General features: G+C 39.7%; 1 protein-coding gene and 1 pseudogene across 1 annotated transcript in view; both read left to right on the forward strand.

Annotated features, from left to right (window-relative positions):
* LOC134936110 (zinc finger protein 182-like) overlaps positions 1-9,085 on the forward strand; it is a 104,159-nt gene extending 95,074 nt beyond the window's left edge. Inside the window, exon 2 of the mRNA XM_063931022.1 lies at positions 7,538-9,085. Coding sequence (XP_063787092.1) covers positions 7,713-8,921 — 1,209 coding nt within the window. The 5' untranslated portion in view covers positions 7,538-7,712 and the 3' untranslated portion in view covers positions 8,922-9,085. The remainder of the gene's footprint in view (positions 1-7,537) is intronic.
* On the forward strand, positions 9,071-14,239 carry LOC134934239 (gastrula zinc finger protein xLCGF3.1-like; annotated as a pseudogene).
* Positions 14,240-14,462: the final 223 nt, after the last annotated feature.

Raw genomic sequence — 14,462 nt, forward strand, 5'->3', positions numbered from 1 at the left:
ACTGTAACACAGGAAAACATTGTAGAAGTCTATTAGTGGCCTTAATTAAGTATTTAGTTCATTAAATTGGGTCAAATTTCTGTTATATGCATTCTTTTAAAATGCAGTAAATTATATAAAACAATTTTTTTCCCAGCAAAATAACTGCTCTCATTAATTTGGGGTACATAAAATGGGCATAAGTATATATTTGGGTAATTTTAGGGGACTTTAAAAAAAGAGCAAAAGGACCGATTACTCCCACCTGCAAGTCTAAAAATACTAATTGAACACCCCAATATACCTGTCTCACACCTTGTATCCCAATTCCATCACTTTGCATTATTTGACCCAAAAAACTACGTCATTATTGGCAAATTAAAAATAATTAAAAACTTCCAAGTGCCTCATTTAGTCATTCAGGGGGATGTCCCAGGGGTTCAGAACCAAATCCCAACATTTTTAGCTTTAAATAGGGATTTTGCACTACTTACCACCAGCTCAGAGATGGTGAAGAGAAACCACGATAAACCCTATGGAGACTTATCAATAATAACTTATCCCCGCTAACAGGATACCAAATGATTGCATTTGTGATAAGTTATCAATGTACTGCAGCTAATTCGATACTTCCTATCATTTAATTCCAATTTGATGACATTTTTTTATTATAATTTGATTTGTTTTATATATATATATATATATATATATATATATATATATATATATCGAAAGAGAAGTGGAGGGCGCAGGTATGAGTAAAAGATTCACAATTTCATTTATTTAGAAACAAATGCTCACATACATCTCAGCTTAAAATGTTGCGTTCCGTCCTTCACATAGCAGTCAAGCCACGGATCCGCTCTCTCACACAGCCGGTCTTCCGTCTCTTATCCGAGAAACGCCAGCAGTTGATTTTTCTCACCGGGACTGGGATCAGGTTGTGACCGTCTCTCACCAGCTCCACAGGCCACGCCCAACGCGTTTCGTCTACGGACTTCGTCAGGGGGTGTGGCTATGCATCATCTTACATTTCATTTATACCATCAGAAACACCTGTTTATTATAATCATCTAGGCCTATGCAATCTACAATAATTAAAAGCAACTGGACTAACCAATTATATACACACATATAGATACTAAAACCTTTATACGTTTCCAACACATTTGCTCCCAATTTGATTTCTTTACTAACAAGTTATCATATAGTTACCCGTATAACATTATTTCACAAATCATTGTTTATACAATAATTATCATATAAAAATACATTAACCAGCAGAGAAAATCTAAAAATGTAACAATATAAACACTATAAACAGTACAGATACTCCCAAAATTCGTACATTGACATATTATACCCTGAAAAGAGAGTGAAAAAAGTAATGAATACTAAATAGAATAAGCTGAATAGCATCCATAAAACGGAACATTAATTGGCAATAGATACTTCATAATAAATCCTTTCAATGGGTACCAGCACGCATAACCATTTAGAGATACTACTATTTGTCTCAAGCAGTTTTTTCTTATTAACCCATTCCAACCTACACTTCAATATACCATACAGAACTCAGCTCACAATGAGGCAAAGGGATCAATGATCCGACTACAGTGCCGCAAAGAGCGAGCTATCCACAGTACAACTAATGTAAGAAGGGGGTTATATCATAATTCTCGTTCAATCCTGATGGACTTATTGTTTCTAGCGCATGGATCCAAAAGACCTCCCTCTTACTAAGCTGTTTTAATATATCCCCCCCTCTCTCATCCAGCCTCACATGCTCCAATGCTTTGAAACTGAATTTATTTAAATCACCACCATTACACTTAAGAAAATGCCTCGGAACACTATGTTCCTGGCATTTATTCATAATACTTCTTGTGTGTTCTAACATCCGGATTTTTAACTGGCGCTTTGTTTTACCTATATAGCGTGCCCCACAGGCGCACTCCACCATATATATCACACAGGAGGTTTGACAGTTAATTATTTCTTTAATAACCCAATGCTTACTTTTATCCCTGTTCCAGATTTTCTTTCTTTCTTTACTCACAAAGGAACACATTTTGCATCTACCACAAGGAAATATAGTAATAACCCTTTTTCTGGATCACTTGTTACGTACCATAGATATATAGATGACATACTATTGGTTTGGAGGGGCAGTAAAGATGAATTTGACACGTTTATGCTATATTTAAATGATAATGGTCTTAATTTAAGATTTACATCTAACTTTCAAACTGAGAAAATAGAGTACCTGGACTTGGTAATTGACACTGGTGGATGGGAGCCGGGAAATACTATTAGTACTTATACATATATAAAAAAGGTCGACAGTAATAATTACGTGCATTACAATAGCTGCCATTATAAAAACTGGATTTCGAATATACCCTACTCTCAGTTCCTGAGGGTGAGACGTAATTGTACAGATAGAGTAATGTATGAGCAACAAATAGCACTATATAAAAATAGATTCCTGGAAAAGAAGTACCCTTTGCACCTAATAGATAAATGTAAGGAAAAAGCAGATAAGGCGGATAGAAATAGTCTTCTGTCATATAAAAATAAAAATGAAAGTACAAATACTTTGATACCATTTGTCACTGGTTATAATGTTAAAAGTAGGGAGATTAAGAATATTCTTGCTAAACATTGGGATGTTCTGTTAGTAGATCCGGTACTCAAAGGGTTGCTACCAGAAAAACCTCAGGTTGTTTTTAGAAAGGCAAGGAACCTGAAAAGTACCCTGGCACCCAGTAATCTACCAAGAATAAAAGATGATTCCTGGTTGAAGAAAACCACTGGTTTCTTTCCTTGTGGTAGATGCAAAATGTGTTCCTTTGTGAGTAAAGAAAGAAAGAAAATCTGGAACAGGGATAAAAGTAAGCATTGGGTTATTAAAGAAATAATTAACTGTCAAACCTCCTGTGTGATATATATGGTGGAGTGCGCCTGTGGGGCACGCTATATAGGTAAAACAAAGCGCCAGTTAAAAATCCGGATGTTAGAACACACAAGAAGTATTATGAATAAATGCCAGGAACATAGTGTTCCGAGGCATTTTCTTAAGTGTAATGGTGGTGATTTAAATAAATTCAGTTTCAAAGCATTGGAGCATGTGAGGCTGGATGAGAGAGGGGGGGATATATTAAAACAGCTTAGTAAGAGGGAGGTCTTTTGGATCCATGCGCTAGAAACAATAAGTCCATCAGGATTGAACGAGAATTATGATATAACCCCCTTCTTACATTAGTTGTACTGTGGATAGCTCGCTCTTTGCGGCACTGTAGTCGGATCATTGATCCCTTTGCCTCATTGTGAGCTGAGTTCTGTATGGTATATTGAAGTGTAGGTTGGAATGGGTTAATAAGAAAAAACTGCTTGAGACAAATAGTAGTATCTCTAAATGGTTATGCGTGCTGGTACCCATTGAAAGGATTTATTATGAAGTATCTATTGCCAATTAATGTTCCGTTTTATGGATGCTATTCAGCTTATTCTATTTAGTATTCATTACTTTTTTCACTCTCTTTTCAGGGTATAATATGTCAATGTACGAATTTTGGGAGTATCTGTACTGTTTATAGTGTTTATATTGTTACATTTTTAGATTTTCTCTGCTGGTTAATGTATTTTTATATGATAATTATTGTATAAACAATGATTTGTGAAATAATGTTATACGGGTAACTATATGATAACTTGTTAGTAAAGAAATCAAATTGGGAGCAAATGTGTTGGAAACGTATAAAGGTTTTAGTATCTATATGTGTGTATATAATTGGTTAGTCCAGTTGCTTTTAATTATTGTAGATTGCATAGGCCTAGATGATTATAATAAACAGGTGTTTCTGATGGTATAAATGAAATGTAAGATGATGCATAGCCACACCCCCTGACGAAGTCCGTAGACGAAACGCGTTGGGCGTGGCCTGTGGAGCTGGTGAGAGACGGTCACAACCTGATCCCAGTCCCGGTGAGAAAAATCAACTGCTGGCGTTTCTCGGATAAGAGACGGAAGACCGGCTGTGTGAGAGAGCGGATCCGTGGCTTGACTGCTATGTGAAGGACGGAACGCAACATTTTAAGCTGAGATGTATGTGAGCATTTGTTTCTAAATAAATGAAATTGTGAATCTTTTACTCATACCTGCGCCCTCCACTTCTCTTTCGTTACATGTGTATTGGAATTGGTGGTTACAATTCCTAAACGGAGGAAGCGGCAGCATACATCATTAAGAAAACGGGACATGGGACTTTTCAAATCTTTTATTGGATATGAGAAAAAGGAAAGTGTATCTACTGCGCAGCTCTTTTATTGAAATATATATATATATCAACCGGCACTCCAAGTGAAACAACCGAACAATATGCCGGGTGCCCTCCTCTTGTTATGTGATAATATGGCAGAGTTACAGGCGGCACTCACGGACTCCTTCATAAACGACCAGGAACCCCGGGTCTGTGTACACAGACCCGGGGTTCCTGGTCGTTTTTGAATGAGTCCGTGAGTGCCGCCTGTAACTCTGCTATATATATATATATATATATATATATATATATATAGTTACCCAGGTGCGGCACTCGATGTATCACAAACACAGTCTGAAGGTCAATACTGTTTCAACAACGTTTCAATGCTCGCAAGCACTATCGTCAGGTTTATTAGAAAAATGAGACATTACATACCTTAAGTACACGTGCACCCGTGAGAAACGCCGCGCCGACAGCTGAGGGAAAACCCTCCTCTTTTTCGGCCACGGCTGATTACGTCATTCTAAAGTGACACCCATCACCATGACAACAAATACACATTTAAAATAACGGACCTGTAATTTCAAAAATACATGGTTAATATATAGAAACAAACTTATCTTTTTTGACAATTAGCATGCATTCATGAATAATTTTTTTATTTTTTAATAGTTCTTTATCCAAAGCAGCTAAAACTCAAATACTCATTTAATCCCCGCGGGGCTACAACATCCAGTCGGTGAATCCATTGCACCTCTCTCTGGATTAACAAACGATTCCTATCACCACCTCTCACTGGTTTTTTTACCCAGTCAATCATTCTATATTTAATACTGGCAATGGAATGTTTAAACTCTGCAAAATGACGTGCAACAGGTTGTTCTGATCTCGTGCTACTATTCAATGCTGCTCTTATTGCGGATCTATGTGCAGTCATCCGATCCTTAAACCTCCCTTGTGTCTTCCCTATGTAAGAGAGACCACAGGGGCAGATTATTTGGTATACTACGTAACTCGAGTTGCAAGTAAGGTGGTGACGGATAAGAAATTTCTTGCCCGTATGGGGGTGATAAAATGAATCACCGGGTATAAGATAGCTACAAGTTGTGCAACCACATTTAAAACAACCAAAAGCTTTCTTAGAAAGAAAATGTACCGGTTTATTTTCTACATAATTGCCAATATCAGCCCGTACCAATAAATCTCTAAGGTTTTGACCTCTAGTGTAACATGGCATGGGGTTTACATCCACAAACGGCAATTGTTGGTCTGATTTAATGATGTGCCAATTATCTCTAATTATCTTATTCACCTCTCCTGATTGGGTATTGAATTGGTTCACAATCGGCATCCTCTTGCTCTGTTGTTTCCTAACCGTTTTTTTGAGTAACATCTTTCTGTCTATTTTCTGAACCTTATCTCTAGTGTGTAATAACATTTCTCTGGAGTAACCCCTTACTACTAATTTCTCTATGAGTGCATTTATTTGTTCTTCTGCCACTCCACTATTAGAATTAATCCTCCAGATACGTAACATCTGAGAGTAGGGTAATGAATTTTTTAATTTGACAGGGTGACAGCTATTATACTGTAACAATGTATTTCTGTCTGTGGATTTTATATGTACAGATGTTTCAAATTGGTTGTCAATCAATCTAATGGCCACATCAAGAAAATCAATACAATCCTTACTCATGCGGTACGTCAATTTAACAGGATTTTCGCTAGAGTTATTAACTTCAATCAATTTCACCAACGATTCCTCAGACCCTGACCATATAATAAATAGGTCGTCAATGAAGCGAGTGTATAATACAATATTGGATGATATTGTTGGATCCATAAAAAACATCTCTTGCTCAACCCCAAACATAAATATGTTTGCTATTGCCGGGGCTACTGCTGAGCCCATTGAGCAGCCACTTAACTGGATATAATATTTTTTATCGAACAAAAAATAATTATTTTTCAAAATAAACTCCAACAATTCCAAACAAAAATCAATAAATGCCAAATCAACAGTATTACTCCCCATCAAAAATCTTTTTACTGCATCTAAACAAGCATCATGTGGGATTATTGTATATAAACTGACTACATCCGCACAGACCATCCAGGAATTATCCGGGATGTCTCGTAATGCAGTCAGTTTATTCAGAAACATGGTAGTATCTAACAGAAAATTCTTGTGTTGCTGGACTAAGGGTTGAAGGATAGTGTCCAAGTATGTAGAAATTGGCTGTGTAAGAGAGCCCCTAGAAGAAACAATAGGGCGTCCCGGTGGGGGGTTTAACCCCTTATGAACTTTAGGTAGTGTATAAAGTAACGGTGCCACTGGGTACTTAGGTAACAATACATCAGCCAATTTCTGTTCAATAATTTCTTTCTGGACAGCATTTCTCAAGATGTCTCCTAACTCTTTGTGAAAAGTATCTACCGGGTCCCCCATTAGTAGTTGGTATGTTTTCACATCCATCAACTGTCGTTGAATCTCACGGCGATAATCTTGAATGTCCTGGAGGACAATTGCCCCTCCTTTATCCGCTGGCCTTATAATCATATTGCTATTCCTGGACAGGGACTCCACTGCTCCTCTCTCCTCTGGAGACAAATTGGGATGAATCTCTCTAGGACCTTTCGTAGTATCCTGTATCCCTCTGTCAACTATACGCATAAAAGTCTTGAAACTCGCATTATTGGTGTTAGGGTCAAATGTTGATTTTGGTGTTATTTTTCTAAGTTGTTCAGGAATGGGTTTCGTTGGTTCCACTTGTTGTAATGGATTTGATCTATGAAAAAATTCTTTAATCTTCAGTTTTCTGAATAGTTGATGCTTTTCTTGCTGCCATTTAAAATCGTCAAAATAAGTAGTCGGGATATATGACAATCCTTTGCTCAATAATGAGCTTTCTGCTGTAGATAAATCATATGAGGATAAGTTGATAATTATTTCTTTCGTGTCGTGGGTGGTTTCTTGGCGGGGTTTGAGCCTTTTGCTTTGGCCCCCCCTCCTTGTTCTCTTTTCTCTTTTGCGGATAACTTTGCCCTTGTTTGTGCTCCTAAAGGGATCAACCCAGACGTGTATATATATATATATATATATATATATATATAATGTTGTATCTGTGGCAGGAGGAAAGGGGTCTCTGTACTGCACATCTGACTGGAAATGGGAGCCCAGCAATTAGGTAACACATAAAGATACCTCATGTTCCTTATACAATATAACACTACAACTTATTACAATGGTTATCTTCAGAGTATTAAATAACACTTTTTTTTTTTTTTTACAGGTAACATAAGGAGCTGGAGTTACAATAAGAATAGAAGACAAGGCTGTGGAAAGAGACGACGTGGAAAGGCTCCTTGTTCCCTGATCTAGCCAACTAAAGATATAATTTCTTCTTAAGGCTCTGGAGGGTTCAAAAAACATTTTTCATTTTCTGGATAGTAGTTTTTATCTACTACATGATGAGTCTCACAAGAGAGAGACCACATCTGTGCTCCGAGTGTGACAAAAGCTTTACACATAAATCATATCTTATCATACATCAGAGGAGTCACACAGGAGAGAAACCTTTTGCATGTTCTGAATGTAGCAAGTGTTTTTCCCAGAAGTCACATCTTGTTACACATCAGAGGATTCACACAGGAGAGAAACCAAATCTGTGTTCTGAGTGTGACAAAAGCTTTACACTTAAATCACAGCTTCTCAGACATCAGAGGAGTCACACTGGAGATAAACCACATCTGTGCTCTGAGTGTGACAGAAGCTTTACACTTAAATCACATCTTATCATGCATCAGAGGATTCACACAGGAGAGAAACCATATCTGTGCTCTGAGTGTGACAGAAGCTTTACATGTAACGCACATCTTCTCATACATCAGTGGAGTCACACAGGAGAGAAACCACATCTGTGCTCTGAGTGTGACAGAAGCTTTAAACGTAAATCACATCTTCTCATACATCAGAGGAGTCACACAGGAGAGAAACCACATCTGTGCTCTGAGTGTAACAGAAGCTTTACACGTGAACCACATCTTCTCAGACATCAGAGAATTCACACCGGAGAGAAACCATTTATATGTTCTGAATGCAGCAAGTGTTTTTCTCAGAAGTCAAATCTTGTTATACATCAGAGGAGTCACACAGGAGAGAAACCATTTATATGTTCTGAATGCAGCAAGTGTTTTTCCCAGAAGGCACATCTTGTTATACATCAGCGGAGTCACACAGGAGAGAAACCATTTATATGTTCTGAATGTAGCAAGTGTTTTACCCAGAAGGCAGAGCTTGTTCTACATCAGAGGAGTCACACAGAAGAGAAACCATTTATATGTTCTGAATGTAGCAAGTGTTTTTCCCAGAAGTCAGAGCTTGTTATACATCAGAGGAGTCACACAGGAGAGAGACCATTTACATGTTCTGAATGTAGGAAGTGTTTTCTCCAGAAGTCATCTCTTGTTATACATCAGAGGATTCACACAGGAGAGAAACCATTTGAATGTTCTGAATGTAGGAAGTGTTTTTCCCAAAAGTCACTTCTTACTATACATAAGAGGAGTCACACAGGAGAGAAACCATTTATATGTTCTGAATGCAGCAAATGTTTTTCCCGGAAGTCACATCTTCTCCTGCATCAGAGGAGTCACACAGGACTCCTGGTTGCTTGAGATTTTCAACCGACAACCGTTATATATTTACTAAATATAAGTTTTTCAAAGCCACTGATTCTCACTGTCTATGATCGCTGGATGTTAAAGGGCAGTAATAATACATGTAAATTCAGGCTTGTTTTGCTTGTATTTCTATTGCCCTTTAAATCCAGCACACAAATGGAGTGAAAATCTGTGGCTTTCCCGGAAGTCATATCTTATTATACATCAGAGGAGTCACACAGGAGAGAACTTTTGAATGTTCTGAATGTAACAAGTGTTTTCCCCAGAAGTCACAGCTTGTTAGTCACCAGAAGATTCACACAGGAGAGAAACCATTTATATGTTCTGAATGTAGCAAGTGCTTTTCCCAGAAGTCATTTCTTGCTATACATCAGAGGAGTCACACAGGAGAAAAACCATTTACATGTTCTAAATGTAGCAAATGTTTTTCCACAACATCAGATCTTGTTTTGCATCAGAGGATTCACACGTGAGAAACCATTTAAATGTCCTGAATGTAGGAAGTGTTTTTCCCAGAAGTCCTATCTTGTTATACATCAGAGGATTCACAGAGGAGAAAAGCCATTTACATGTTCTGAATGTAGCAAATGTTTTTCCACAAAATCTTATCTTGTTTTGTATCAGAGGAGTCACACAGGGGAGAAACCATTTAAATGTTCTGAATGCAGCGAGTGTTTTTCCTGGAAGTCGCTTCTTACTATACATCAGAGGAGTCACACAGGAGAGAAACCATTTATATGTTCTGAATGTAGCAAGTGTTTTTCCCAGAAGGCAGAGCTTGTTCTACATCAGAGGAGTCACACAGAAGAGAAACCATTTATATGTTCTGAATGTAGCAAGTGTTTTTCCCAGAAGTCAGTGCTTGTTATACATCAGAGGAGTCACACAGGAGAGAAACCATTTACATGTTCTGAATGTAGCAAGTGTTTTTCCCGGAAGTCACTTCTTACTATACATAAGAGGAGTCACACAGGAGAGAAACCATTTATATGTTCTGAATGCAGCAAATGTTTTTTCCAGAAGTCACATCTTCTCATACATCAGAGGAGTCACACAGGACTCCTGGTTGCTTGAGATTTTCAACCGACAACCATTATATTTACTAAATATCAGTTTTTCAAAGCCATTGATTCTTACTGTCTATGATCACTGGGTGTTAAAGGGCAGTAATAATACATGTAAATTCAGGCTTGTTTTGCTTGTATTTCTATTGCTCTTTGGAGTGAAAATCTGTGGCTTTCGAAAAACAATGTGTAGTAACTACAGTATAACCGCTACAGGTCTTTCCTCTGGTCTCTTATTCCTCCGTGTTCTTTCTCTAATACCTTTTATATTACTACTACTACTGTTTAGTAAAATGGTGTAAGTATAACACTGGTCGTCTGTATCCCATAGCAACCGAATTTTAACACTTGTTTGTTTGCTGGCACTAGACAGCTTATAGCTGATATTTGGTTGCTATGGGTTACAGCACATTCTTGCTTTCCACATCATGTACTTAAATAAGTCCCAAGTTGTGCACATTGTGTACCAGGCTAATAGTAAAGTTCCTTCACAATAAATGAAACTAGTATGACAGTAATAATATACACAATACTAACCTTGACATTCAGACCTGTACGCAGCTGTGCATCTGTACGCAGCGTCTGCATTTGGGTGGTCTGCGCACATGCACTGTCCACAATGCACATGTGTGACCCTTCTCGTGGCTGCATCCAGGAAGGATGTGGCTGTAAGATGATTGAGAGCAGCTGCTGCTGTGGGGTGGCGACACAGCATTGGGTGCGGGGCAGCCCCAATGGGGTCATGCCATAACGGTTTCTGATGCAGCTGCGTGATGTCACATGCAGCCACTCTAATTATAAAAAATGGCTGCCAAACTTCTGACAGCGCAGGCAGACTGCACTGCCGGGGGTCAACCTTAGATTCATGCATCCACAATCTAATTGCAGATACATTAGGAGGCAGACCATCACACATACCGGGCAGCCTTGTCCTGTGCTGGGCGGCCCCCAGCATGTGAGGAGATGGGCGCAGATCTGGCTATGAATCAGGTCCATAGTACTCAGTGATGTAACTCAGACAGATCTATCCTGCACATAGACTGAAGGACCATGGGGTCATTCCGAGTTGTTCACCCGAAGCAACTTTTTGCTGCAGGTGCGCTCAACTAGTCACCGCCTATGGGGCAGTGTATTTTAGCATAGCAGGGCTGCGATCGCTTGTGCAATAAAGTTTCCAGTAAAACAAGAGTAGCCCTAGACTGACTTACCCTGTGCAACGGGTCCATGGATGAAGGTCCCGGATTTGACATCAGACATCCGCCCTCAAAAGGCCTGGACACGCCTGCGTTCGCCGGACCGCTCCCGGAAAACGGTCAGTTAACGCCCCGGAACACCTTCCTCCTGTCAATCTTCTTGCGGTCGCCACTGCAACCGCTTTCTTTGTTTCCGGGCGTTGTTGCTCGGCATGCGCAGTTCTGACCCGATCGCACGCTGGGAAGAAGTGTAGCATTTGATCAGGTCAGAATGACCCCCCCCCCCCCCTCATGTGCAAATAATTAGCTGGATGTAATGGCTTGCAAGACGGCCGGAGCTCTGAGTCTGCTTTTGCCATGTAAACATTTGCTGCTTTGAAAAAAAGTACAAGTTGGGCCGGAGTCTCGGAGCTCTGGCCATTTCCAAACCATTACATCCGGCCCCATATCTGTAATAACTAGTGATGTGCACCGGACATTTTTCGGGTTTTGTGTTTTGGTTTTGAATTCGGTTCCGCGGTCGTGTTTTGGATTCGGACGCGTTTTGGCAAAACCTCCCTAAAAATTTTCTATCGGATTTAGGTGTGTTTTGGATTCGGGTGTTTTTTTTACAAAAACCCCTCAAAAACAGCTTAAATCATAGAATTTGGGGGTCATTTTGATCCCATAGTATTATTTACCTCAATAACCATAATTTCCACTCATTTCCGGTCTATTCTGAACACCTCACAATATTATTTTTAGTCCTAAAATTTGCACCAAGGTTGCTGGATGGCTAAGCTAAGCGACCCAAGTGGCCGACACAAACACCTGGCCCACCTAGGAGTGGCACTGCAGTGTCAGACAGGATGGCACTTCAAAAAATAGTCCCCAAACAGCACACATAAACTTAAATGCACCACAGGTATAGATAGATAGTATACTTGACGACACAGAGGTAGGTAGAGCAGTGGCCTACTGTACCGTGCTGCTATATATTATATACTGGTGGTCAGCAAAATTATGCACTGTACTCCTATATATACTATAATGCAGCACAGATATGGAGCGTTTTTCAGGCAGAGAACGTATAATTCTGGTGGTCACTGGTCAGCAAAACTCTGCACTGTACTCCTCCTATATAATACTGGTGGTCCCCAGTCGCCACAATAAAGCAGTGTGAGCACAGATATTTGCAGCACACTGAGCACAGATATGGAGCATTTTTCAGGCAGAGAACGTAGATATTTGCAGCACACTGAGCACAGATATTTGCAGCACACTGAGCACAGATATTTGCAGGCCCCTGAACATAGAAACTGAGAGGACGCCAGCAACGTCCTCTCACGATCATCTCCAATGCACGAGTGAAAAATGGCAGCGACGCGCGGCTCCTTATATAGAATCCGAATCTCACGAGAATCCGAACGCGGGATGATGACGTTCGGGCGCGCTCGGGATAACTGAGCAAGGCGGGAGGATCCGAGTTGCTCGGACCCGTGCAAAAAAGGTGAAGTTCGGGCGGGTTCGGATTCCGACGAACTGAACCCACTCATCACTAGTAATAACCATTCATGTAACATAGTAACATAGTATCTGAGGTTGAAAAAAGACAATTGTCCATCGAGTTCAACCTATTTGTGGTGTCCTATGCATGATGATTTGACTAAAATTTCTGACTGATGCTGCTGTCAGCCATTGCATTTTATCCCTATTTATAGTAACTATAATGTATGACTATGCACCATACCCCTGGATATCCTTATCCAATAGGAATTTATTTAACCCATTCTTAAAGGTGTTGACAGATTCCACCATTACAACTCCCTCGGGCAGGGAATTCCAAACACGTATTGTCCTTACCGTGAAAAAGCCTTTACGCCGTATTGTGCAGAATCTCCTCTCCTCTAACCTGAGCGAGTGTCCACGAGTCCTCTGTGTTGATCTAACCAAAAACAGGTCCCGCGCAAGCTCTGTATATTGTCCCCTTATATATTTGTAGATGTTGATCATATCCCCTCTTAGTCTCCGCTTTTCCAATGTAAACATGCCTAGTGTTTCAAGCCTTTCCTTGTATTCCATCGTCTCCATGCCCTTAATTAGTTTGGTCGCCCTCCTCTGTACCTTTTCAAGCTCCAGGATATCTTTTTTGTAGTACGGTGCCCAGAATTGTACACAGTATTCAAGATGTGGCCTCACTAGTGATTTGTATACCGCGAGTATAATACTCTCGTCCCTAGCATCAATACCCCGTTTTATGCATGCTAATATCTTATTAGCATTCTTTGCTGCAGTCCTACTTTGGGTACTACTGCTTAGCTTGCTATCTATGAGGACACCTAAGTCCTTTTCCAGTACAGAATCCCCTAATTTTACCCCATTTAGTAGGGAGGTGTAATTTTTGTTCTTGTTACCACAGTGCATTACCTTACACTTGTCTGTGTTGAAGCGCATTCTCCATTTGGCTGCCTATGCTTCTAATTTAACTAAGTCGTTCTGAAGAGACTCGGCATCCTCCTCTGTATTTATAGCCTTACACAATTTGGTATCATCTGCAAAAATTGACACCATGCTCTCTAGACCTTCTGTTAGGTCGTTAATTAAAATATTGAACAATAGCGGTCCTAATACTGAGCCTTGCGGCACACCACTTAGCACTTCAGTCCAAGTTGAAAAAGATCCATTAACCACAACGTGCTGCTCCCTATTATCTAACCAGTTTTTGACCCAAGTGCATATTGTGCTTCCTAGCCCTAATTCTTGTCGCTTGTAGATAAGTCTCATGTGTGGTACAGTATCGAACGCTTTGGCAAAGTCTAAAAAGATTACATCCACGTTTTTACCCTGATCTAGGTTTGCGCTTACTGTTTCATAAAAGCCAAGTAAGTTGGTTTGACAGGATCTGTCCTTCATAAACCCATGTTGATTCCTTTTAATGACCTTATTGGTTTCAAGGAACTTCTGAATACTATCTCTTAGAATACCTTCCAATACTTTCCCCACTATAGATGTAAGACTAACTGGTCTATAATTACCTGGTTCAGCTTTACTTCCCTTTTTGAATATAGGCACTACTTCCGCTATACGCCAGTCTTTGGGAACCATACCTGATATAACTGAATCCTTAAAGATCAAAGATAGCGGTTTTGCCAGTTCAGAGTGAAGCTCCATTAGAACCCTTGGATGAATGCCATCGGGCCCTGGTGATTTATTAATCTTTAAATGTTTTAATCGGTCACAGACTACTTCCTCGCTTAAATAAGTACCTATCAGTGTGATATTCTCATTATTGAGATTGT

The sequence above is a fragment of the Pseudophryne corroboree genome, chromosome 6 (assembly GCF_028390025.1).
Source record: "Pseudophryne corroboree isolate aPseCor3 chromosome 6, aPseCor3.hap2, whole genome shotgun sequence".
Taxonomy (NCBI): Eukaryota; Metazoa; Chordata; class Amphibia; order Anura; family Myobatrachidae; genus Pseudophryne; species Pseudophryne corroboree.